Genomic DNA, 25,962 nt, shown 5'->3' with positions numbered 1-25,962 from the left:
TTGCAAATTGTGGATGAACACGTAAACACAACCTGATTAAGATCAAACTGTGTGTTTGTTTGCATATGTTGGTTCAGGTAACTTCTGTAAGTGGTTATTTAATGGACCTAAATATGACGTAATGACTGTTACTAACTGCCTCCCACACACACACATTCACATTCACACTGACACACCGCTCAGGGATTCGGTTGACAATGTGAAGTTCTGGGATGTGAGAAAGGATGACCGCCTTAAAATAATCAAATGAAAGTAAACTACTCGAGTCTGCATGTGACTGTTATTTAATTGGTTCATATGCGTGAGGGCATTTTTATGCGGGTCCGTGTTTCACATGTGCTTGTGCGTGACTGTGTGCGAGAGAGAGTGCAGAAGCCCAGGGTGAGTTCTTCAGAGTGCATCATTCACACCTCTACAAAAAAAGAAAAGAGAGAGAGAGACATGGAGAAGCTGCTCTTATTCAGGTGCTATTAAGGTGTCTGATATATTTGAGTCTATGTAAAGCGTCGCCAAATGTGGAGCGATCGCCCACTGAGTGCAGCATGTTCTGTTTTATGAGAGAGAGAGAGAGAGAGAGAAAATACACCCAGTTCCTTGGAGACGGTCTCTATGGCAGCGGTTACTATGGTGACGGCAAGGCTGCACGTGAAGTGATGGCTGTCACGGGACCCAGGGGAATTCACTCTCTCCAACTGCTGGAGGAGGGACACACACACACACACACACACACTTATACTCGCACAAACTTAATGAAGAGCAGATGGAAGAAAAGAGACCACATGGGGTGAAATTCAGGAAGAGAAATGACACTAATGGTGCAAAGTAAAGTGCTGTACTTGATATAAAGTATCATCATTTATGTTGTCACTTATGGAGAACCTTCTTGCCAGTTGGACAATGGCCAGTCAATTATAAATATTATTATTATATATTAGTGAAATACTTATGCTTAAACTTACATTGAAGTCTAATTGACTGCCATCGTCTGTTCTGAACAATATCATTGTTAACACATGGCATTGTGGGATATTTCTGCTGGTATTGTCCAGTGGTTTGGACACACTAAAACATCTCCCATAATGTTTTTTAGAATATTAAAACAGTGGAAAAAGTTGTACAAAGTACAGTTAATATTTTTAACAGACTAGGATGTTAAAAGAGTATTGCGGACGGATATTGCACTCGTTTGACACCCACCCAAATCGACTCCAGCAAAAATGATTCTTATGCACCTGTTATCATTATCCTATGTGTAACGTGTGTGTGTTTGTGTGTGTGTGTGTGTGTGTGTGTGTGTGTGTGTGGGCAGGTGTGTGTTACCAATTCTTACAAAATGTCCCACTACTCACATCTCTGGTTCTTTTATGTAATTATCATAGTACTGATATGAACAGAGCTAAATCATTGTGTGTGTGTGTGTGTGTGTGTGTGTGTGTGTTTGTGTGTGTGTGTGTGTGTGTGTGTGTGTGTGTGGGCAGGTGTGTGTTACCAATTCTTACAAAATGTCCCACTACTCACATCTCTGGTTCTTTTATGTAATTATCATAGTACTGATATGAACAGAGCTAAATCATTGTGTGTGTGTGTGTGTGTGTGTGTGTGTGTGTGTGTGTGTGTGTGTGTGTGTGTGTGTGTGTGTGTGTGTGTGTGTGTATTGTGCTGGGAGCTTGCACATGCACATGTAGCGTTGCCTCTGCAGAGTCAGTCTGCTCTGTCATGCTGTTTCCATAGCAGCAGCGAGAGCCAACACAGCCAACCACGCTCACTTCCTAGTTTCACCCCATTGGTGCCCGCTTGCTCTGACTCTCTCCCTATACCTTTTTTTTTTGTTTGCCTCTCTGGGAGTCTGAGCAGGACTAGATACACTTCAGTGCCCTCCCCGAAAATTAGAAAGAAGATCAAAGATGTTCAAAACGAGGTCCATTTTCTCCCACAAATCACATTTTCCATGAATGAACACAAGCGGATAGGGCAATTTTAAGGCCCACTGTCTGGTGTATTGTGTTAAATTGGTCATCCCGTGGTCATTTGTCTCATATTTACTTTTGAAATGAAATCCACGGATTCGTGGAATCACTCTAGTCCGAGCAGCTCCCCATCCTTCCTGTTCCTAGTATTTTTTTGGGGTCCTTCCTAGAACCAACCTCTGGAGAGTTGTCTGTGTCATGAAGGTGACTTCCCACAGTCGGCCCTCATCACTGCCCATGTAAACAGCCTTCCGTTTGCTCCTAATATTTGTCACTGTCACAGCTGTCATTGCCTAATTCTAATGGGCGACATCAGCTCTGCTCTCCTGACAAAAAAGCTGTTATTTTTAGTCTAGCCTGTCTTTGCATGCTTAAGATGTTACATCAATAGACTGTGGGTGTATAATCAAGCAGCTGCAGTATCAGTAGCTAATACAATTGTTGAGCAGACTGCATGCTGGTATTTATACTATTGATTTTGCCAAATCATTAACATTAATATTGGTTTGTGCTTTTTTGTCTTAAAAGACGGCCTGTCTTTTAAGACCTCCAAACAAATATGTGACGAGGAATAAATAGATTTTATGAGTGCGATTACTTTAAAAACTTCCACCCTTTAATCTCCTTTAATCTGTAGGGAGCAAAGGTCATGTCAGCTGTGGTCAGTGTTGCTTGTTTTAGAGCTTTATACTGGTCCGTCCGGCTCAGCGCTGGTATGTCAAGTGGTTCATTCGAGGATGCAGCAAACATTTTCACATTATTTTGTAGTTATGTAGCTTTCAGCCAAGTTCAGACTCCCTGCTTCCTCAGCCAATGTATGCTACTTTTGCTGCATAACTATGACGGAGCGTGTCACCTGACGTGTGTCCTCCGCCGATTGGACACCTGCACTGAAACCAAACGTTTGGGATTTGGCCGACCGGATCCATAAGAGTACGCCTACCAAAAGTCTACATGTAGGTCTGCTACATATACACAAATGGAATATATTTATGTATTTATGTAGTCTTGTGTCACATGTTTTCAGTTGCTTTGCTCAACCCTCTTTGGTGCGGAGGATCCTGCAAACTGTCAAGGCAAACTAACTGTCGATGGCGAAACAAACCCTGGGTTACCTTTTTAGCTCTAAATATGAGGGATTAGACAAGATCCAGTAGTCCAAGGTGTGAGCTCCGTGAAAAGCGCCGACTGCTGCTTTTACACATACTGGCAGACAAACAGTAAATCCCAGCTCGCCTCATTACGCCCGCTTTGTGAACGTCTGTGGATAAGGATGCATTGATTTTCATGGTCCAACCCTTTTAAGATAAACAGTCCTGGAGGATCTGCGTTTTTTTTTTTATTTGTTATCAGATTTTACCGCCCTAACTGGAGCAGATAACATAGTGTCCTCACAGTGTTCAAGATCACTCCGTGTATCTTCTGAATTCATCTGGCCACACTGTGCTGGACATGTGTGTGTGTGTTTATAGACAGATAGAGCCACGGGTCTTATCTCTGAGCCTCCTGGTCTGCCACTTGCTGCTCTTTACACTTCCTCATTTCCATGTCCCCCCCCCTCTTCTATACAGCTTCGTCCCTCATCACCTCCTGTTGTCCTCTTACCCCACTTCTCCTCATCACTGACAATTTTTAGCCCATCCAGATCAAACAGGAAATTGAGGCGGCTGTCAAGATAACTGAAAATGCACTCTTTGTTCTATTAGAAAGGGCTGGCATTAAAACGTCCTTGTTTGTCAGTAGACTGAGTGTAGTAAGCTTTTGATAAATGATGAAGCTGAGCGATAAAGTCCTCACTCAAGGATTTTAATACCATAGTTAGCCTACTCATGCCATTCAGCCGCTGGCTTTATTAAATGGAGTCGTGTAATGGAGTGACGGAGTAATCTTGTCGCAGAATTACAAAGGATTCAGTCTAATTATACGGCCCTGACTTGTTGTTTGAAGAGTGTGTGTGTGTGTGTGTGTGTCAGCCTGCCGGTCATTTGAAAGCTATTGCAAAGTTAATGTGAAGATAATATGACACTTTAGCAGTTTGGGTTAAACGTATCTTGCAAAGTTTAACTGTTTTTTTGTGCGCCCTATTTTTTTGTTTCCCCCCAGATCTTTGCTGAGCTGCAGCAAAGGGATGGTAAAACAAACAGGGAATTATGGACTAAAAAGTCAGTAGGTTGGGAAAATTCACACTTGATTTGACTTACTCAAACTTTCGAAAGCCTCATATCAAGTCAAACTTAACCTTGAAAAAAGGCTGCAGATTTCTTCCACCATCTCTTCCATTCAAAAAGCATTTTACGGCCAGTGGGAACGATTTGACACGTGGATGACAATACGAGAAGCTGCAGCGTCAGCAGTTCGGATGCTGCAACATTTCAAATCCACAAGAAAGACAATCATCTTTATGATTTGTGCTCGTTGATTTGCCAAGGAATTGAATTTGATTGATGAGGCAAAAAACAGACATTCCCATGTGTACCAATTTTTCAACTAATGTTCCACAAGTGTTATATAACAAAAATATATCATGTCTTCTTCCCTCACTGTGCAGGTGGACACAGCAAACCAACAAGATGAACATACTCACAAGTCACTTTGAAGTTTTGACCAATTAGAAAGACATGAGATACCATGAGCGAGAGTAGACCATTGAGTAATTTGTTGACTATTTGAAGCTGAAAGTTGTTGATTAAAGAGGTGTTTGCTCGCTCCGTCCCTTCATTATCTTCATTACCAGCTTATCCTGCACGGGGTTCTTGGGCAATCTATCACATGACTGCCAACTCATACTGTAGACGATGAAGACTACCGATGTGCCAATCTAACATCAATTTAGCACTGATGTCATGTGAAAGCTGTCATTTTTACAACCTCAGAGTTAAATTAAGACTTTTCCCTGCACATTAACATTTTTTACGGTGTGTGTGTGTGTCACCTATTTGTTTATTCTCATCCAAAGCATTAACTAATAATCTAATTTAGAATATTTTAAAGCAAATCCCCTATATGGTTTTTAATGAAAACTCCAAAGTTAATCTCTGAAGAAATTATGTTAGTTTCATATTTCATATTTTAGTATGTGTAACTGCTGTCACACCAAAAAACTACAGGCATACACTGAAATTGAGACTGCACAGGTATACTGTACTGTAAGGAGTCTATTGATGAATGATGATGACATTAATGTAACCTCCCCTCTCACCCCTCCTCTCTTTGCCTCTGTAGTGCAGTGTCTGGAAATGACCACTAAACGGAAGCTGATTGGCCGGCTGGTGCCGTGCCGTTGTTTCCGTGGTGAGGAGGAAGTGATCTCGGTGTTGGATTACTCCCACTGCAGCCTTCAGCAGGTCCCCAAGGAAATCTTCAGCTTCGAGAGAACTCTGGAGGAGCTCTACCTCGACGCCAACCAGATTGAGGAACTACCTAAGGTAACTGAACCTCATGTTAACCCCTGTAACTCGTCTCCAACCTCCAACCACAAAGCCCAACTTCCTGCACATAACTTCTCGACCAAAGCCAGTCAGACTACCCTCATGTGATCCTCCAAACAATAGTGAAAATCCAGGGACCAATATGCGTTGCACTTTCTTATGACCTCCATCACTTTGATTAAAATCAACTGGAGCTGTGACGTGTGTTTTACATAACAAAGACTTGCATTAACCTATCGGCATTTCATGCTAAACCGTTGCATAAAGTAACTGTAAACGTGACATATAGTATTTCATCGCTTTGTGACAAAAGTGGATCTTTAATCTTTTAATATGTGCCTTGAGACATTGACACATTTGGATGTATTGATATTGCGTGCGGACATTCATTTGCTCATAGGGAGAGGTACCAGTGATTTTACAGGAAAGCGATGCTACTAAGCTTTGCTATACTCTCAGATCTTCACCACCAATGGGAGGCAAATGTAAATGTGGCCCTAGAGTGGCACCAAGGCTATGCTGATACTTAAGCGAAACAGGTTTATCTCCTGTACGGTTCAGACTCAATTTGTCAGTGTCAGATTGTCAGCGCAGCTTTTTTTCATTGTACTTTGTCAGCTTCAGCCGCGGGCCGACTCGGTGTTTTGAAGTGAATGCTAATGTTAGTGTTTACATGCTCTAGTCAGCATACTGAGTTAGTGGGATTCTCTAATACACTCAAAAAGTGTTGAGATATTTCATGCTGGACTGCTGTGGAGTTGGGCAGTTTGCAAAGACTTTTGCAGCCACAAACATCATCCCACACCAGGAAACATCCCTCACATGCGCAGTAATGAGGAAAAAAAACATGCCCTTACAATATTTCAAGGAGAATCGCAGGTGCTCTTTAATAGGAGGGCTGTCTTATTTTATTAGTATGCTGCCCCGGGTTAAATGATAGAGATGGCGAATTGGATTTCTAAATATAACCTGCATGAATGGAGACGGTCTAATAGGCTGAGTAAGTGGTGCGCCACTTTGCATCCGACTGACAAACAGCCTTCTCAATGTGTATGTTTATGCTTGTGCCAAGACGGTACGAGTGCTATCAAGGCTGCTAGAATGATTGGCCTTTGTGTAAGTGAGTTGGAGAGCTCTTTAAGTGCGTGTGAGTAAGTGATTGTGTCTTTAAGTCTAGTGGCCTGGTCTGACTCGCCTGCCCCCCCCCAGAGCAGCCCTTTCCATGTTAAGCTCTCTGTAGCTCTTTGGCCCCGGTGCTCCTTTTATTTTTTGTTTTTCACAATAGTGACGACGGTAAGGTGCTGCAGTAAATGTGGCCATCATCTTCAACAACATATGACCAGAATAGGCATTTTGTTCTGTGCAGCTGATGATTTAGTTGTATTCTTAATAGGTTCCCTTCTTTGTGCAAGTTAGGTGACTTGGAAAGTGAATGAATGTGAGAATTTGTTTGAATTATGAGTGTATGAAAAAATTTTAAATTGCGCATGGTTATATAATAGTTGGATGTACAATATCCATCATTAAGTGATTATTTAAATAACATTTCTATGCAATTTTTTTTCTATTTATCTAAGATGGCCACCATATAGAATAAACCCTTGTGACTTACAGTTAATAACACAGCCTTTACTTAGGCCACACAAAAAAAACAAAAACGTTCTATGTTTTATCCATCCAAACTTTTTGTGCTAACAGTGCTGCTTCCTCGCAGGGCTGGTAGCATCAGCATAGATTTCAACAGTTTATCATCATAGATTTGTTAATTTAGAAGAAGCAGTAAGTCTTGGAAAGTCCCGAGAGGGCAGGATGAAGAAAGATTTCAATGGTTATTTGAACATAACTCCAGGTTCAGCACATTAACTGGTCACACAGGACACCATGCATTGCTGAGGTCTGTGGTTGGTTCACGATCTTCAGCGATAATTTTGGCATCTGGTCTATTCTCTCTGTGTGTCACAAGCCAATCTGGCAAGAAAACACACTGATAATCTACTCCAAGTGATATAAATGATCTCATTCTGATAAATTATAATATCTATCATGTATATTTCGCTTTTGATGTTCCTCCCCTCTCTCCATTCTGTACTCCTGGAGGTTCAATTCACCCTATTCCCCTCCCAAAGGATGATGTTTTAAAATGTCCAGCTGATATATGTATTAGAAATAGTGTCCCTGCTGTTTGTGATTGTGTTTTTCAAGTCTGTATGTATTCAACGTTTTGGTCAGTTGTGTCTAAATGGAGAGCGTGTGTGATGAGCACGTTTAGACACACCAAGCAGACAGACAGACAGAGATAAACTCTACACAAAACAGTAGAAAAGCAGAATAGCTTGTTAAGCTGTGTGGTGAACAGCCAGACTACTACTGCTCACGCCACAATTGACAGAGCTCAGCACTTCACATCCAGTGTGAACCCGCTGTCACTTGAGATACAGTGGTTATCTGAGGGACTGCCCATTGGTCCAAAGGCCCATTATTCCGAAACCCCAATAGTTAGAAACATGTCCAATTAGAAACATATCTAATCAATACATAGTCCATAAAGTCAGATGACTCTTTATCCTGAAAAGAAAAGCCAACTGCTCTACTTTCTAGATTCCATTAACATGTTTCTCAGTTCAACTAATAATGTATAAATCACAACATAAATCTTAACGTATGGCTGTTTGACCCCTAAAGGTAGACTTTTCATTTCAGCTGATATTTAACTTTAAGGGGGCTTTTGTTTAAGGGATAACGTGCTGTTGGACTCTGGGGTTTCTGGTCCAATAGGACTTTTCTTTTTAAACAATAATGGAATAGTGGACCAATGGCATGATTTGATGGACTTCATATTATAATCCAGCTATCTTGACGTCATGTCAGCATGGCCAACGTTACAGTAAGCAAGCAATGTTGCTCATAGATGACTAACTTTCTAAAGTGCAGGATTTGGAAAACATTTACTTTCTTGTCTGCTGTGTGTGTTGTTTGTGTTTTATGGTTTAGCCTTTCTGTACTATAAGCACTTTCCTTTTTATGCATGTGCTTTCACTATTACATATGTATTGGCATTTGCAGTATTTTTCCATTAAGGGCATGTTTCTCTGAATGTTTTTGCTTTCACTCTAGTGTGTGCTTTATCCTGAGGGGCCCCTGGTTGGAGGAGATTAATTCTGCATTATTCATAGCAAAGCAGCTAAAGTGGCACTGCTTTTCCACAACATTAAGTGGTGCATGCCTCCAGCTGACTTCCTCGCTCTCTCTCCTCTTGTACCTTTGTACTAAAGGTCTGTGTGATTTTGCCAACAGACTATTCCATTGTTTTCCCTCTGTGTTTCCATAGCAACTCTTCAACTGCCAGGCCTTGAAGAAGCTGAGCATGCCCGATAACGACCTGTCCAACCTGCCCACCACCATCGCCAGCTTGGTTAACCTCAAAGAGCTTGACATCAGTAAAAACGGTAAAAATTCTCCCTGTGATAAAAGATGACTGATTCAACCTGAACAAAGTCAAACGTCAAAGTCAAATTACAACCATGCCTGCTGGGGTAGCCCAAAGTATGCATAATAATCGCAATAATCTCACATCCAACCAAAATATGACCAAGTATAAACACTTGCACAGGTCTCTGTAGATAATTATTCCCTGTCTTTACAGGAATTCACTCAAAATGTTGAAATAAATAACATTTTCTCTTCCCTCGCTCCCTCTCTCTCTTACAGGTATCCAGGAGTTTCCTGACAATATAAAATGCTGTAAAGGCCTGTCTGTGGTGGAGGCCAGTGTCAACCCTATCACTAAGTAAGACACCAACACACACACACACACACACACACACACACACACACACACACATACCTTGTAGTAACACATTGCTTCAACACAAAGATGGACACAGAGCTGCAATACAAACCTAAAGAACGTTGGGGCTGATTTATCTGCTTCTTGATAACAATGTGAGATAAAACACAAACTCTACCATTTTTAAAAATAAGCATCTCTCAAAATAATTGGCCCGTTTATAGTGTGTTTTTCCATTAAGAGCCCATTGGTATTGAAGACGAAGCATTGTGTTCCATGTTTTGTTGAATACACCAGTTTGAATGGATCTGGACTTCAATATGTAATGGATTGTTTGATGCATCTGCCGTGTATTTAGCTGTTTGGGCAGATTTTTCTCCGTCATGAGACCAACGCTGTTCTCGTTTTTATTTTCTGCTTTTACGTTTTCCAATCCATGCATTTAAAGCACCACAGAGGCACTAAATATTTTATAGCTGTCGGCTGCATCCACAGACCTTTAACTACCATACAGCCATATATCCCATTGGCTCAGCTCTGACTAGACAAAAGAAGATATAATTACTACAATAAAGTGCTTACTATTGGAGCATCAGGTGCTGTGATAATAACGGCTGTTTCCCTTTCGGTGGTGTAATGAGCATGAAGCGAAACTGGACTCAACCACACAGTAAAGTGAAGACATAAACTCTTCCTTTACTTTATGTGTGCGTCTGAGGTGAGTCTGCAGGCTGACAGCTGTCGGCTGCAGGTTGTTATGGGAACATGTTTCAATCCATTGTGCCCCTTCAAGGACACGCACCTTTTCTTTTTTTCTTATTGTTCTTTTGCATGTGTTCTCATTTTCTTTGTTGTCTTTCTGCCTCTCTTGCCATTTCTCTGTCTTCCAGGCTCCCAGATGGTTTTACGCAGCTCCTGAATCTGACCCAGCTCTTCTTAAACGATGCCTTCTTGGAGTATCTGCCGGCTAACTTTGGCAGGTAAAGTGATCGCGTGCAATAGCTATTGCGAGTTACTCTAATTCAGTCAGTGCCACTAGAATCAGTTGTAAAGAGTATTTATAAAAAGTATGTGTACGTCCAAGTTTATACTGGACAGCACTTCATATTATTAAATGATTTCTAATTATTTAAAGATGATGAGCTTGCCCGAGCATGAGGCTTAGATTTTTAATGGACTTTTATCTTTGAGGCATCTGTTTTTTCACCAAAGGCTTTTCCTCTATCCAGTGAATCACTCTTTCTTCAGCTTCATTATGAATGCACTTTCATATGAAATCCTATGAAATATGTGGAAGCTCATACCTATAACGTTATTATCTGGAGTAATCTTTGGTAATCACACATTATGTTTTGTATCATTATTATCACTGATTAGGAAATAAGACTGATTCTGGAGTTGAAATGGGTATAAATGGGGCCTGCTTTTGCCTCATTTTCTGTTGTTGCAACACTTATACAAGAGATAATTCATTAATTAAATTCAGTTTTTTGTTTATATGTCTTCTGCTTTTCAGACTCTCTAAACTACGGATCCTGGAGCTCAGAGAGAACCACCTGAAAACCATGCCAAAGTAAGAAAAACTGCCTTGTGTGTGTGTGAGGAAGGAAGAATGAAAGGAGAGACACAAAATTTGAATTTCAGTCGCATGCACCATCAATTGCAACTACACACACACACACACACACACACACACACACACACACACACACACACACACACACACACAGATGCTTCATCATAATACCGAGTATGCTTGCTTTCCCAGGTGTCCAGATTAAAACTGTATTTATCCGGGACAGGTGGTGTTGAATTCTAATGAGGTCTATTAAAACAGTAATGTGCTGGTTGTAACAGGTTCAAATGTTTCCTGTCTAAGGGAACAACTTTCAAGGCTGTAGTGTAACTGATTTCAATTAGCATTACCACTAAAGCCAATAATACTACTGCTGCCATTACTACTTTACAACTCTAACTACCAGTTCACAATCTCATCTGCACTTTAACTGTGAATATGGTTGAGGGCCGTCACTAGTTGGCTTTCCCCTAAGTTTTGAAAATATGGGAATCACACCATTGATTTGCATCTAGCTTACCTGAGAATCAGTTGTTTTCTGTACACGACAATGTATAAAAGTAATGCTATCATGTGTATTTTTCAACTGATTCAAAGGTATTTTTGTTAGTGAGTGAAATGCAGGGTGACTAATTGCTAAAACGCTGACATCCAATTATAATAAATGTAATAATACTGCAAATACAAATTAAAACAAAGGCAAATGATAAAAGAATACCTACATATATATAAAAGTATATAAAAAATAAATGCTGCAATGTACATATGTCTCAATGCTGGTAGTGGTATACCTGTATGTATTCTCTCCTCAGGTCCATCCACAGACTGACACAGTTGGAGAGGTTGGATTTGGGTAGCAATGAATTCTCTGAAATGGTGAGACTCATTGTGTTGTAAATGTACCGTATGACGAGTTTTAAATGTATATTATGGAGGTTATCCTTTGTGATCACAGAAAGCTCAAATGTCTTAAGTAACTTACCAGATATGTATTAGTAAAGTGAAAGAGCAATCCAAACAGAAACACACAGGCTGTGTCCTATTTTGAGGCCCGCTGCCTTTAAAGTTCACATTTGAAGACCCAATGCGACATGTGGTCAGGACCCTTAATAGGGCACAGAGACATGAGGGAGGAAGAGAGGGCTGGATGGAGGTGAGCCGGATATAACATCAGGGTCAGACAGGAAGTCGGCCATGACAGGAGTAGGAGGGTCTGCTTCCTTCCAAGAGAGAGAGAGAGAGAGAGATGGCCAGTCTCACCCACTCTGCCGACATTTTGTGTTATTATGTTCTGTATTCATGCCTAAGACTTGGTCTGAAGATGCACTCAAGTTATTTTTGGGATCTGTACATGTTCACATTAGTGCTGAGATGGTGCCCGTTGACGTTAGTGAATAAGAGTGTTTTCATATAAATAGCTGCATATTTCTTGATGCATATCTGGTACGCTGATATGGATTCCTCTGTTTGCATGCTAGCCGGAGGTGTTGGAACAGATCCACAACCTTAGAGAGCTGTGGCTGGATAACAACTCTCTACAGTGTATACCAGGGGTAAGAACACAGACACGATCAGCTCTTACAGTGGGGGGGTGAAGCAGCTCTGGAGATAATTGAAAGACACTTTCTTTCAGATTTTTGCTTATCTGTCTTTTCTCTGACGTGTCTCTCTCTCCTCACCCTCCCCACTGCAGGCGATAGGGAAACTTCGTCAGTTGCGGTACTTTGACCTTGCTAAGAATCGTATTGAGACGTTGGACACTGAAATCTCAGGCTGTGAAGCCTTAGAAGACCTGCTGCTATCCTCCAATATGCTGCAGCACCTCCCGGACTCTATAGGTACACACACACACACACACACACACACACACACACACACACACACACACACACACACACACACACACACACACTCAAGTTGGTGAGTAATCCCTACCTATTCTGTACCTGAGGCTGTGCAGTCGCTGTGGTTGTACTGGACAAATCACAGTAGAGTGAGAGAGTGACGTAGCAAAGACATCTAAAAAGTGTAAATAAATAAAAATAAAAATAAAAAAGGATAAGGCTAGTGCTATATTTTTCTTACTGCAACAAAAAAAGACAAAAAGAAAGCCTACACCCATTGATTTCTGAAGGCGTAAATCTTTAAAAACAGGTCATGTATAAATATTTATTTTTCAGTAATTCACTGAAGCAGCTCGACACTATCTTTTTAGTTTATTATTTTCAACCAGGAATCCATTTGCAGTTGTTTGGGGCTATTTTTACACGGAGATTAATATACACTTTGCTGCATGGGGAATATTTATGGCAGCGGGACGGTGTATGTGGGATTGACTCACAATAAACTATATTGATGCTAATGAAAGAACATGGCACCCACTGCAACCGTGTGGCTGATTGATGGGCCTTTAATCGGTGGAGCGTTTCTAGAAAATTAGATAGTAGGATCCAATCAATGTTAGTTTTAGCCTTTAGATGAAAAGAAAAGAAAAATGTAGTTCATGGCCAACTTTATAGGCTACTTAAGTTCCACTTTTTTCAGTTAACTGTTTTTTGCAGAGGTGCATTTCAGAACTCTGTGCATATTCATTTGAAAAGTTTGTGAATATGTCTGTGTGTTTGCATACCGTGCAGGAATGTTGAAGAAGCTGACAACATTGAAGGTAGATGACAACCAGCTGACCTCACTGCCTACCACCATCGGGAGGTAAGAAACACACACACAGTCAGGCAACAAAAAGAAAAAACGAATAATAAATGCATGTAGACCTTTGCTTTATTTAGAAAACACCTTCAACAGTATTTTGTCAGATGTTCTCAGCAGGTTTATCTTTGGTGGGTTGTTTTTTTCCCCTTGCTGTGTTGTGATGCTGGCTCATGATTGGGGGGTTCTGTGTGTTGTGTTTGCTGCGTTGCTGTGGCGTTAGTGCGAAGCCCAAGCAAGGGTGAGTAACATTAGCCTACCGGATCCAGGGGTGCGTTCAGAGACGGATAGATGTTCAACCGCGTTGCAGATACAAACTCACAAGCTCATTACTTCACGGCATTGTGGGAAACATCTTGAATTCATGGAAATTACATGCAAACATAAGTATTTTTCAATATTTTGACTACTATTTGAATAAAATCTACATTCTTAATTGAACATACCCTGTTCAAATCTACATGATCGAGACAGAAATGATTGCATGTAAAATGGTTACAGTAATTTGATTCGTTCTTATTGTAATCCATCCACGGACAGACCAAACCAGACTTACATTGACAGAAATCTGAAATGAAATCAGAATAAATCGTTTCTGCTGTTTGAAACAGCTGACTAGTGACGTGGATCATGTTGCTAATCATTGTGTGAATCAATGAATCTGTGATGGATTACATTCCTAAAAGACTAATTAACATTTAGCGACATATACGTCAGTCTTTGCAACACATTTGTATCTGAGCGCTCTGACAACATTTTTCTTCCTGAACAAATCCCGGGTTTTAGCCTCAATAAGTAGTACTGTAGATCCATTGCTTCCCCTCTGACTGAACCAATAAACACCTGGAAAGATCCTTTTGTTACCCCTCTAGTTTTTAAGTGGTGCTTACTCGTGATGAATCTGATCTTATTTCTACTCCTCTGGTTCGACTTATGAGCAGTTCTACAGTTTATATTCTTATTAAGTTACTCTTTTGAATTGATGCCTGAGCCTCAACCAATACTACAGTGTATTCCCCTCTCGCTGCATCAGTGCAATAGGAAACATCCTGTATACTATGCACAGAGCTGAATCCGTAGGCAGGTTCTTTACTTGGGTTAGGGTGAGGGTTGTGCAGCCTGTAGTGGATTAAATATAAATCTATAAGCAATTGTTTTACCTCCAGTCCTTAATGTTTTAAGGCCATTTTCGATACTACTGCTATATATATGTGCAGCGGGTAGCTGTGCAGACTGAGTTTACTCTGATGTAAAACATTTACCTGATATTCTCAACAATAGGACTTTAAAGCATTTATGCACCATACACAAAGGAGATTTAGATATAGAAACTTGCATCTTAAAGTGACAGTGAGATAATGGAGCTGGTTGGCAGACGTCAGCTAAATAATCTTCAACACATTCAAATCTAGCTGTGTATTTGTCGTGGAAGAAAGAGTTGCCATTTTCATCCTTTTAAGTAGGAGTATAAATAATAAACTAAGAAACGTTACATCTGAATATAGGATGTGAAACTCTACTCCCCTCTCTCCTGTCAGACCGTATGGTGGCCCAGATGGTCCGGTGTAATGGGAATAATAATAGCAGACTAATGCAGTGTTAACAGTGACAGTACATTTATGTAAAAGTGTTGTCTAATTAGCATTAGCCTGCTGTTAGCGTGCTGCTAGGCCAGTGATGGCAGTCAAGGTGGTGGGGCGGGGAGGGTCAGGGTGTCCGGTAGAGGGCCTGTTGTGGATGTTCCTGTTAAACGTGGTTGAGTGGAGAAGTTGAGATCCAGGTTGAAGAATTTCAGACATCAAAAGATATCAAATGGAGAAGAGATGATGCACGGTCAGCAAATAAGACCAAAGTAATATGTAGGTAACACCAGATTGATTCGGTTGCTTGAGTCTTAATTTATTGACTGATTCTTCAATGTGACGATCTTTTCCTTCACTCAACACTCTTTCCTTTTAAGTAAGACAAATGTACCTTGTTATAATAACGTCTGACAGGAGAAGGCTGGTGCCATTCTCTATGTTTCTCATTGTCAACAAATCCCATGAAAAGACCAAAAACCAACACCGTGTTAGTCTTTCTCTGAGGACCCTGTCTGTGGCACTCAGCTCCAAGCCCATTTGTTCCTACTGAAGATGGATCAAAACAACTTAAACGTAACTCAAGCAGGAGTAAATTATACATTTGACAGTGAGATGAATCCATTCTTGGTTCAGTCTTTTCACAGGATTCCAGAATAATAGTAAAAATAAAGAGCAGCACCATCCTTATCCTTTAAAGCCTCATTTGTCTAAGTAATCTAAGGTGGCAACAGTGATTTTGCAGCCTGACGAGTAATTTCATTTCTGTTTCTGTCATTTCCTTTGTATCTCTTCTTTTCCTGCTTCTGTTCCTTTCACCTAGTCTGTCTCTATTGGAGGAACTGGACTGTAGTTGTAATGAGTTGGAGTCATTGCCTCCCACTATCGGCTATCTGCACAGCATGAGGACCTTCGCTGCCGACGAGAACTTCCTCTCCGAGCTGCCGCGGGAGGTAGGACCATCAACACCTGACCAACACTTGCTCAACCTGAAAACATTAGATGATTCAGCTTTTTATGGGGAATCAATGAATTATTATTATTGATCATGTAATTCTATAATCAACTGATCTCATACATTCCAACGCCTCAATTGTGAGAAATGTCTCTGCTTTCTATCACAGTAAATAGAATCCCTTTGGGTGTTCTGCTGGCGGTCGGACAAAATAAACAATCAATCGCACAACTTGTTAGTTGCAGCCTTAATATTCTTCACACGTAGTAATGTGATGTATCGTCTTTAAAGGCGTCCCTCATCGCGCAGCAGATCATGTTCAGTACGACACTTGACTTTAATGTGATCTGACGGTGCGTGTGTGTGTGTGTGTGTGTGTGTGTGTGTGTGTGTGTGTGTGTGTGTGTGTTTCAGATTGGTAACTGTAAGAACGTGACGGTAATGTCGCTGCGGTCCAACAAACTGGAGTTTCTTCCTGATGAGATCGGACAGATGACCAAACTACGGGTCCTTAACCTCAGTGACAACAGGTCTACACACACGCACACACACACACACACACACACACACACACAGGCAACACTTTCTCAATGGCCATTTTGGTTCTGTAGCCGCTCTCACGGCCTGCAGTTGCCATAGGAATGGGTGAGTGTGTTGCCATGGTTACATGCTCTGCAGGCTGTACAGTGCGTGGGCATGAGAAACATCTCTCTTTCCTCTCTCCCCCCCTGTGTCTCTCTCTCAGGTTAAAGAATCTACCATTCACTTTCACTAAGCTGAAGGACCTGGCAGCTCTCTGGCTTTCTGACAATCAGGTATCTCCTCCCACACTGTTCCCCATAAACTGTACAAGTATGCAGTACAAACACACACAACTTTAATCTGATGATCAGGCTGTTACTTTTAGACGGGGTATTCACTTCTCTTGTTTCATCAGTGTGTTTTTTTGCCGTTTGCACTATATGGAAACTCAATGTTTCCCCCCTCTGTATCATATTAAACATAGTTTTCAGTGGCGCAATTGGTATAAGATTTTAATTGTGAAACATCAGCAGGAAGTGTTATACAATACCTTGCAATGAATTTATAATAGCTGCCATGATATATGATGGTTTTACTGTTCCCTCTGTTTTTATTTAGGGCCAGCCACGATTAGGTTTTGAGACCCAATAATTACTTGATAAGATGCTTTTATTTGATAATTCACTGGATATAAATCTTCTCAATAAAAATGATGAGTGGTGAGAATTCAGAGACACGGCATGGGGATAGGTTAATTGATGACTCTAAATTGCCCGTAGGTGTGAATGTGAGTGTGATGGTTGTCTCTACATGTCAGCCCTGTGATAGACTGGCGACCTGTTCAGGGTGAACCCTGCCTTCACCCAATGACAGCTGGGATCAGATCCAGCCCCCCCGCGACCCTGAATACAGGATAAGCTGTAGCCAATGGATGGACATTGAAAGTTAAAAGTTGAAAGTCCTGTGGTTATACCACATAACTTTCAATAACAGTCGCTTGATATACTCGGTCATTTGCTTCAACCGAATGCGTTAACATTCAGTGCTTTGATGGTTTGTAGAAACGCACGATACCAAAATGTTTTCCTGTTCAGATTGCCCATTTCAATTTGAATTTCAAATGTTTAGTAGGAATCAAAGACTCTCTTTCAATTGCAGTTTTCTTGTTAGCAGAATGGATGTGCAAATGGCTGATTTGCATGAATACTGTTTTCATTGGCAGCTTTTGTTGCAAGTCGAGCTCCTAATTAACTGAAGTTTCCCGGAGCCAATAATAATAACTCTTCTTTTTGTTTTGGAAAATAATAATTTGGTTTAGAATCAGTCGGTGGGTATCCCCACAAGAATCCTAATTAACTGTGTGTGTGTGTGTGTGTGTGTTTGCAGTCCAAGGCTCTGATCCCACTGCAGACAGAAGCCCACCCCGAAACCAAACAGAAGGTTTTGACCAACTACATGTTTCCGCAGCAACCACGACATGATGAAGGTACAAACTGTGTGCGTGTATATTCATGTGTGTGGGTAGAGATTTTTCTATTTGTTTTATTACACTTAGCAATATCACAGTATTGGAATATGGCAGTTGTGTATAAATAAGCTTGTGTCTGACAATCAGACCTATTTTTAAGAGCATCCTGTCCTTGTGTGTTTACGTGTGTGTGTGTGTGTGTGTGTGTGTGTGTGTGTGTGTGTGTGTGTGTGTGTGTGTGTGTGTGTGTGTGTGTGTGTGTGTGTGTCTACAGATTACCAGTCGGACAGTGACAGCTTTAATCCTACTCTGTGGGAGGAGCAGAGACAGCAGAGGATGACTGTGGCCTTTGACTTTGAGGACAAAAAAGAGGAGGAAGACAACTCTGGGAAGGTCAAGGTCAGCTTTCTTTCTCTCTGTTTCTGTCTGTCTGCCTGTCTCACATTAGAGTGGCTGAGCTGGAGGGGCCATTTGGAGCAGCCAGGGTTTATATTCAAGTTCAAAGACAGCATTAACTTACTGGTCGCTATATATATATATATATATATATATATATATATATATATATATATATATATATATATTTATATATATATAGTATATCCATAATTGACTCAATATCCCAAGTATCTGTGCAAATACAAGGATTTTTCTTCTGTGTTGTTCTCAGTGTACCTAGTAGTATAATATCCATATCATATTTTTCTGTATACATATGTTATTTGTTGTTTGTTTTGTGTTGTTGATGTATAAATGCCAAGCATGGAAATGGCAACAAAGCATTGCACTACACTGTGGAAATGAATAACTTGAAAGTTGTATTTATTGTATATGAGCTTAGAGGTACTTTCGCAGTAACCTCAAGGTTATATTTTTGGTAAACTTTCGAATTGAATCTTCCAGTTGGAAACATTTTCCTCGAAACCTGCTTTTATGCTCCGTTCTGATTGATCTGAAAGGTTATTGAACAATAAGTACCACAGTGTGGAATAGCAATCATTGAGAAAGCAATGAGCAAGAGACAACAAATAAACAATCAACAAGAAATGACAGATTTGAACATAATTCATGATATTTGATTTGGGATAACTAGAAGTTTCACGAAGGCAAACACACTTTTTAATAACGTTCCTACCAAATGTGTGTATCCTCTATTTGCATGTGTACACTCACCCCATTTCCCATTTGTATGTGCAGGTGGAGATAAACCTAAAGCGCTACCCAACACCCTACCCTGAGGACCTTAAGAACATGGTCAAGTCAGTGCAAAGCCTTGTGGGTAAAAGCGTACATGCCGGACACGGGCACCAGCACCAGCATCAGCACCAACACCAACACCAACACCAGCATCAGCACCAGCACCAGCACCAGCTGAGCACAGGCACTGCCACCTCGGCAGGAACCAACATGGAACACACACACCTCAGCAAAGAGCAGTATGAACCGCCGTGGCCCCTCCCCCCCAAAGAGGTCAGAAACACACACTCGCACCCACGATATCACCATAGAGAGCATAGACTGAGATGTGTAATCACAAAGGTGTAAGACATAAATGATCTGTGTGTGTGTGTGTGTGTGTGTGTGTTTCCAGGTGACAGACAGAGAGATGCAGGACTTCTCTCAGTCTCAGCTAATGGATCAGGGATCAATGCATAACTCTGGCATTGACATTCCCAAGAGGAAGGACAAAGAGGACCTGACGGAGAGCTCTGAGGTTTGTCTCTCTCACACACACACACACACACACACACACACACACATACACAACGCTATGCAGATTGTCTCTTAGTTTAGCATCTATAAAAAGTCCCACAAGCATTTACTTAATGTATGTAGAAAAAACAGAGACCCACTGAAAAAAAAAACATCCATTGTGCTATTAAATACTTATCAAAATGCTAATAATGTATCTATTTAAATACGTCATGTCTCTAATTGAAAATAATTCTCCATTTCAAAGCATATCTTCTGGCTTCTGAATTAGATTATTTACAGCTTTCCACTACTAACAGTTTTTAATTAACATTAGTTTCACAGACTAACTGGACAAGCAAGCCTCCTGATTCAGAGCTTTGATTATATTCATAAGGGTAAAAATGATGAGCTTACATTTGTAACTTGGTGGCCACTAGCTTATTACCTTGCAGACTCCTAACCAATCTGTCCGAAAGCTGCCTTACTGTGCTACCGCCGCCTGATGTGAACCTGAGGGTCTTGTCTCTCCACAGGACTCGATGGGCGGCTCTCCCAACGACATCCGCATCTCCGACATGAGGCCCACCCTGGTGGAGCCGCCTATGTACAAACCAAAGGTGGTGCTGCTTGGGAAGGACAAGAAAGGTACCACACAGAGGCTCGCAGACACGTCAACACAGTAATTTAATGTGCGCTATTGTTAAGCGCTCTGGGGCATGTTGTAATAGTGTCCACTAATTAGTTACGGGGGTAAGTGGATTAATTTCAGCACATAACGGAGAGCGGGAGGGAATACCATAAACCTCTACAGTGAATCTACATTCCAGTCTAAAGTGTTCCGCCTTTAACTCCACCCTTTTCTTGGCCCCGGAGGCCTCGGTTTCATCTGAAGTAAGATTTGCTGATGAGTCTAAAGCTAATTTCACTGCTCTATCAAAAAATCTGTTGTTGTTTTTTTTCTGTTCTAAATCATTTACAGCCTTAATCCCAACTACTGAAAGAAACGGTTGATTATCTCCATGACAAACTGTAGCTCCGTCTAATTCAGAGCTCAGAGCGTCGGGTATTCTAATCCTTTGTCAGAGAACTCGCTGGGAAATAAAAACTCATTGAGTTTAAAGTCTTAATGAAGGATCCTGTGTTGAAGTTTCTTCCATCAGTGCAGTGGTCTCAGTATTGTCCAAACATACAATGAGAGCGCCACAGAAATCTGGGTTCGTAGACAGATGACCGTATTATGAAAGAACAATCATTTATGATACAGTGTACAGGCTACAATGCAATACAGTTTGTAATTTTGTTTTTAGCTCTCATTAGCTTTTAAAGCATCAGCAACATAGTTCACAGTTTAGTTTCAATATCCAAACACTGAGCTGGGATTTGGGGGGATTACTTTGTCCTAATAAGGGCTGTGTGTTTAAAACAAGATTTAAATAGTGAAATCAGAGCCTGGTTTTCATATGAGGATTATTTCTCAGCTCTACCATAGACGCACACACAAAAAACATCTGGAGCTGCAACTAACGATTCTTTGAAACTTTTAACTTTTAACTAATTTCGCCATCAAAAAATAGTAAAAAGAACACCTTTTGCAATTTCCTATTCCTCCATATTTTTAGATCACTATCAATGAAAGCGATGTCCACTGGTATTATGATAAAGAACCGAAGAAAGAAAATCCAGGGCGATAAGACACAGACAGATTTTTTTTTCCCCCTGACATGATGACACCCAGGCACTTCATCAGAAGAAGAGGATGTGACATTTTCACTGAACACTCTTGTCTATCTGTCTCTGTCCAGAGTCTACAGATGAAGAAGTGGATAAGCTCCACTGTCTGAACCACAGCGGCTCCTCAGCCACCTACTCCGACTACTCTCCTTCACAGGGCTCCTCCGGCTCCTCCAACCCACCCGGCAACACACACCCGCACCCACACTCACACACACACACTCACGCACACTCCCACCAACACCCACACCCCCACCCGCACGCACACCCTCACCCACACGCTCCCGCCCTGCCAGCCCCAACCAAGGACCAGGCGCCTCAAACACACTGGACCAACAGGTACACACACGCCTGCTTCATGTTCAATTTCATCACACCCCTCTGACTATCCATCATCTCCTTTCCCCCCCTCCAATCTCCACCATCTATCATCCTTCTCATCCATCCATCCAATCTCTCAATCCATCCACTCCCTCCATCGCTCTGTTTCTCTCTCATCTCTCCGCTTGCTCAGTCAAGGTCAGAGAGACTCATTAGGATGCTGCAGACTTCTGTTCAGGACTCTCTCTCTCTCTCTCTCTCTCTCTCTCTCTCTCTCTCTCTCTCTCTCTCTCTCTCTCTCTCTCTCTCCCTCTCTCCCTGCCTTGGCTTCAGAGCCGTTCAGTCCAGGCTTCAGTACTATCTAGAGGATTGCTTTTGCACCGACACATGAAAAGAAGCAAATAAAGAGGCTCGCTCCTTTTACTGACGTTGTCACCCTGATTGTAGTGCACTTGAAGTTTGACAGATTTGGAATTAAATATAGCATTGAAAGCTACCAAAAACTGTTATGAATCACCAATTTTGCAGCTATGAATAACAAAAAAATGTCTCAACTTAAACTGCCAGCCGGATTTATTGACATTTTCAGTATTGCGTCAACATACTGAATATTGAAGCCCGATGCCTGTAGTGATATTTGAATACCCCAGTATCTAATTTTTCATATTAATGCATCATATAAACATACATTTTTGGTAAGAACCGCAAAATTTGTTGACTGAACAAAACATTTGACAGTTTTACGGTTTAAAGTACAATGTACATGCTTTGGCAAAACTGTTTCTACACTACTGTAAACATATTTGTGGGCATTTTCTTGCTATTGTTTTGTACGCTGAATATTACAGCTATTAACAGCTCTATAATTGGTATAATTGCTCTAATATTCAGTGTTGGTGCTGTTTTTTTGGGTGACTGGCAGGTAATTGACACATTTTAATATCACAGCTAAAATTCCGTGTTCATGTTGGTACAACCTTGAAGATGGGGACTGTTTAATATGTAAAGGTTGGAGTTGAATCATAGTTTGTTTCCTCTCTGACACCACCGGGGCTGAACAGATATTTTGTGCAACCTTTTTAAAGTACAATGAACTTTCCATTGCTCTGTCAAACAACTCATTTCTTTATCCTCGCTCTTCCCATGCCCTGCAGGTATAAAGCTTTGGTATTTTTTGACATTAAAGTTGTCATTTTGCATGCCCTGTGGTGATGTACAGATCACAGTCTGTATACTTGTCCCTTTGTCTGTGTACTTGTGAAAAATGTGGTATTTGCAAAGTGCGAGTGGCATTGAGGGAGGTTGAAGGCATTCATGTTCTCTGTTCAAGGCCGCTCTCAGAAACATTATTTACAACAAACATGGTTGTTGGCCAAATTGATCTACCAGGGAGAGAAAGTTAGGTTGTTGCAGTGGCCATTGGCTCCAATTAAATATTCAGCACATAATGGCACTTCAGTATACTTATATTTTATAATTTCCCACAGCGTAATTCGTTTTTAATATTTTGTATCTTTGCAGACTGGCTCAGTCTTTCCCCAAACCCATCGACTCCAAGCCCCTGCTTTCTCAGAGAGAAACCCCTCCATCTGGAACCCTGCAGCAGCGCGGCGATCGACGCCCACTGAGCGAGCCTTTTGATTGGTCTGAGGCCCCTCACTATGACAACACAGGTTTCGATGCTGAGGAGTCTCCTCTGGACCCGCCAACCTCTACTGGGAGTCAGGGAAACCCGCCGCTGGGCTCGAAACCCCGCAGCCAGTCAACACACGGCCGCCGCCCCCTCCTCAGGCAAGAGCGCATCGTAGGCGTTCCTCTGGAGCTGGACACTCAGACGCTCCCCTTCCACGGCAACCAACGCGCCACTCCAGACAACGACCCACAATCTGGACATCCTTCCCAGAATCCTTGGCAGAACTGGACCAGAACCCCCAGCCCGCTGGAAGACCGAACGGCTTTTCCCTCCAAACTGGACCTGACGCCGAGCTCCAGCCCCAACCCGGACCGCAAGGACATAGAGCAAAGGTGACTGAATGGAGCTCCTGAGATGTGTATGTGTTTATGGTTAAGGATTCATGACCCCGTTTCAGCAGCATCTCCACCTTATTCTCTGGTTAGAGGTGCAGTATTTTGATCAACACACTCCTTATCATCCGATACTCATTAAACATTTACGTTTCTTGTAAAAAGCAAAAATGCCAAATTTTGCCATTTGCTGCAGGCAGGTTCATAAAATACAGACAAAATATAATCACTAAACTAAAGACTCTAAACGCTTTGCTCAACTAGAAGTTGACTGAGACTGAAGACTATCTCCCTGATTTTGTCACTAAAATTGGTTGGAAACAATTCTAGAGTTGGTGGAGACATGCGGAGGTTGTGTATTTGCAGAAACACAGAACTGTTACACAAGTCCTCCAGAATATCTGACTCTCTCCAGGATAGGAAACGCAGAGGTTGTTTACCAAGAAACGAGACATTCAGTCGGCAGGGATCTCTAGTTGTCTGGTATCACAGGACTAAACAAAATCTGAATATTATATACCAGAAAAAAAGGCTCATTGAGATCAAGATCTCTTTTTCAAGAGTGTCCTGGACACGACAGGCAGGAGAAAAATCACATAAATTTCACATTTCTTCAATGTTCAAAGTTGTTTTTGGTCTTGATAATTAATAGATTATTAATAGATGTTGTAATGAAGTTGCTGGACCCTCTTGGTTTAATTTCTACTATTTTAACACTGCTCTAGTCCAGTCCAGGCCATTTGGGGGCTCACATTTGTATAAAACTTCCCTTGTTTTTTGTTCCAAGACTGGAACAGGCCGGGGTGCCTTTGCCCGGCAGCTGGACGTACCACGACAATCAGGGGGAGCAGAACAGGAAGGATCAGCTAAGTGTCACCGGGGGCAACAAGGTGACCGTGGTGATGAGTAAAAGCTCGGACCGCCTGTCACCAATGATGAGGGAGACGAGATCCAAGTTTAAGAAGTCACAGAGCATCGATGAGATTGACATTGGCTCCTACAAGGTCTACAGGTAGGTTTGCTGAACAGTAGGAGTATCAACAGGTCAGGTCACTAGCTGAGCTGTGTAGCTGATTTCTTTTTGTTGTTCTCCCCGCAGTATTCCCATGGACAGCTACAATTCATCCATTGAGCAACAGACGAGTCTGGACCGCCAAGAGATGCCGGGTTCTATGGAGCAGACCAACATGTCACGGTCACAGTCGGCCCCCATGTTAGACGACGATCTGATCTTCCCGGGACAGAACCAAAAACCTGCCATCCCGCATAAGGCCTACCACTTTGATCACAACTACAACCCCCAGGTTAGCAGCTCATCCCATCCTTAAACCTGCAATAACAGATTTTTTTTTTTTTTGAAGGCAGTTGAAAAAAGTTGTGAAAACAACTTTAACATATCATCGCCTTTTAAGGCAGACTTATTAGTCAACAACTTTTTAAAATCCAGCAGTTATGGAGCAATATTGCTTTATTTAAAGTCGTGTTTCGAGATACCTGGCAAATTTAAGTCCATTATTGACATTGTATCTCCACTATTTTCACAAGCCACCTTCTGTTTGGTTTTATTGCTCTATATTAAATTATTTTTAAGGATAACTAACTTAAAGATAACCAACTATTTAACTACTACCAAGTAAAAATATTTACTGTATGACAACATTGCTTGAAAACTTTAATGGATTTACTGGTAACCATTTTAATTTTTTTAACCAATCAGGTGACCATGGACCGTCGGGTGCCTCCCCCTTTCCCCAACACACCAGATTATGTCAACCACTCATCAAAAGCCTTGGAGTACCTCAATCAACCAGGGAAGACATTACCCAAGGAGTTGGTGAGCCCTCGGTATCGTGCATATCCACCACTGGAGATGTTCTCGTTCCCCCAGTCACCAATCAACCAGGACGGTCCACCCAGCCAGCATCAGCAGCCGATCCCAGCACAGCGCTCCAGGCCAGGGTTTTTGAGGAGAGCTGATTCCTTGGTGAGCTCTACAGAGCTCGCTTTGTTCCGCAGAGTCCATGAAGCCCAGCAGGAGGCACTGCAGGAAGCTCAGTACAGACAGCAGGTAAGAGATGGCTTCTTTGTGTTTGTGTGTGTGTGTGTGTGTGTGTGTGTGTGTTAACACACTAATTAATCAAATGAATAATGCCATACAAACATTGATTGATAAAGCTGTCTGTTTGATATCTATTCACCAC

The 25,962-nt window shown here is 41.6% G+C and overlaps 2 protein-coding genes across 11 annotated transcripts in view; one reads left to right on the top strand and one right to left on the bottom strand.

Annotated features, from left to right (window-relative positions):
* LOC311014876 (G-protein-signaling modulator 2-like) overlaps window positions 1-9,857 on the bottom strand; it is a 305,151-nt gene extending 295,294 nt beyond the window's left edge. Inside the window, exon 1 of the mRNA XM_084011774.1 lies at window positions 9,852-9,857. The gene's annotated coding sequence lies outside the window, so the exon portion shown is untranslated. The remainder of the gene's footprint in view (window positions 1-9,851) is intronic.
* lrrc7 (leucine rich repeat containing 7) overlaps window positions 1-25,962 on the top strand; it is a 54,191-nt gene that overhangs the window by 16,186 nt on the left and 12,043 nt on the right. For 7 of the 10 annotated variants that reach the window (XM_084011770.1, XM_084011769.1, XM_084011768.1 and 4 more), the window contains exons 2-24: window positions 5,190-5,392; window positions 8,724-8,841; window positions 9,104-9,182; window positions 10,073-10,162; window positions 10,699-10,755; window positions 11,571-11,634; window positions 12,237-12,311; window positions 12,452-12,596; window positions 13,395-13,467; window positions 13,688-13,705; window positions 15,868-15,997; window positions 16,414-16,529; window positions 16,745-16,814; window positions 17,908-18,007; window positions 18,264-18,388; window positions 19,187-19,459; window positions 19,581-19,703; window positions 20,218-20,329; window positions 21,487-21,754; window positions 23,258-23,761; window positions 24,549-24,773; window positions 24,861-25,065; window positions 25,479-25,829. In XM_084011770.1, coding sequence (XP_083867896.1) covers window positions 5,190-5,392; window positions 8,724-8,841; window positions 9,104-9,182; window positions 10,073-10,162; window positions 10,699-10,755; window positions 11,571-11,634; window positions 12,237-12,311; window positions 12,452-12,596; window positions 13,395-13,467; window positions 13,688-13,705; window positions 15,868-15,997; window positions 16,414-16,529; window positions 16,745-16,814; window positions 17,908-18,007; window positions 18,264-18,388; window positions 19,187-19,459; window positions 19,581-19,703; window positions 20,218-20,329; window positions 21,487-21,754; window positions 23,258-23,761; window positions 24,549-24,773; window positions 24,861-25,065; window positions 25,479-25,829 — 3,524 coding nt within the window. The remainder of the gene's footprint in view (window positions 1-5,189; window positions 5,393-8,723; window positions 8,842-9,103; window positions 9,183-10,072; window positions 10,163-10,698; window positions 10,756-11,570; window positions 11,635-12,236; window positions 12,312-12,451; window positions 12,597-13,394; window positions 13,468-13,687; window positions 13,706-15,867; window positions 15,998-16,413; window positions 16,530-16,744; window positions 16,815-17,907; window positions 18,008-18,263; window positions 18,389-19,186; window positions 19,460-19,580; window positions 19,704-20,217; window positions 20,330-21,486; window positions 21,755-23,257; window positions 23,762-24,548; window positions 24,774-24,860; window positions 25,066-25,478; window positions 25,830-25,962) is intronic. The other 3 variants (XM_084011764.1, XM_084011762.1, XM_084011763.1) reach the window with 2 other exon arrangements.

Source organism: Eutrigla gurnardus, assembly GCF_963514095.1.
Source record: "Eutrigla gurnardus genome assembly, chromosome: 6".
Taxonomy (NCBI): domain Eukaryota; kingdom Metazoa; phylum Chordata; class Actinopteri; order Perciformes; family Triglidae; genus Eutrigla; species Eutrigla gurnardus.
Note: the sequence above shows the minus strand (reverse complement) of the source record. Positions and strands in the feature narration are given on the sequence as shown.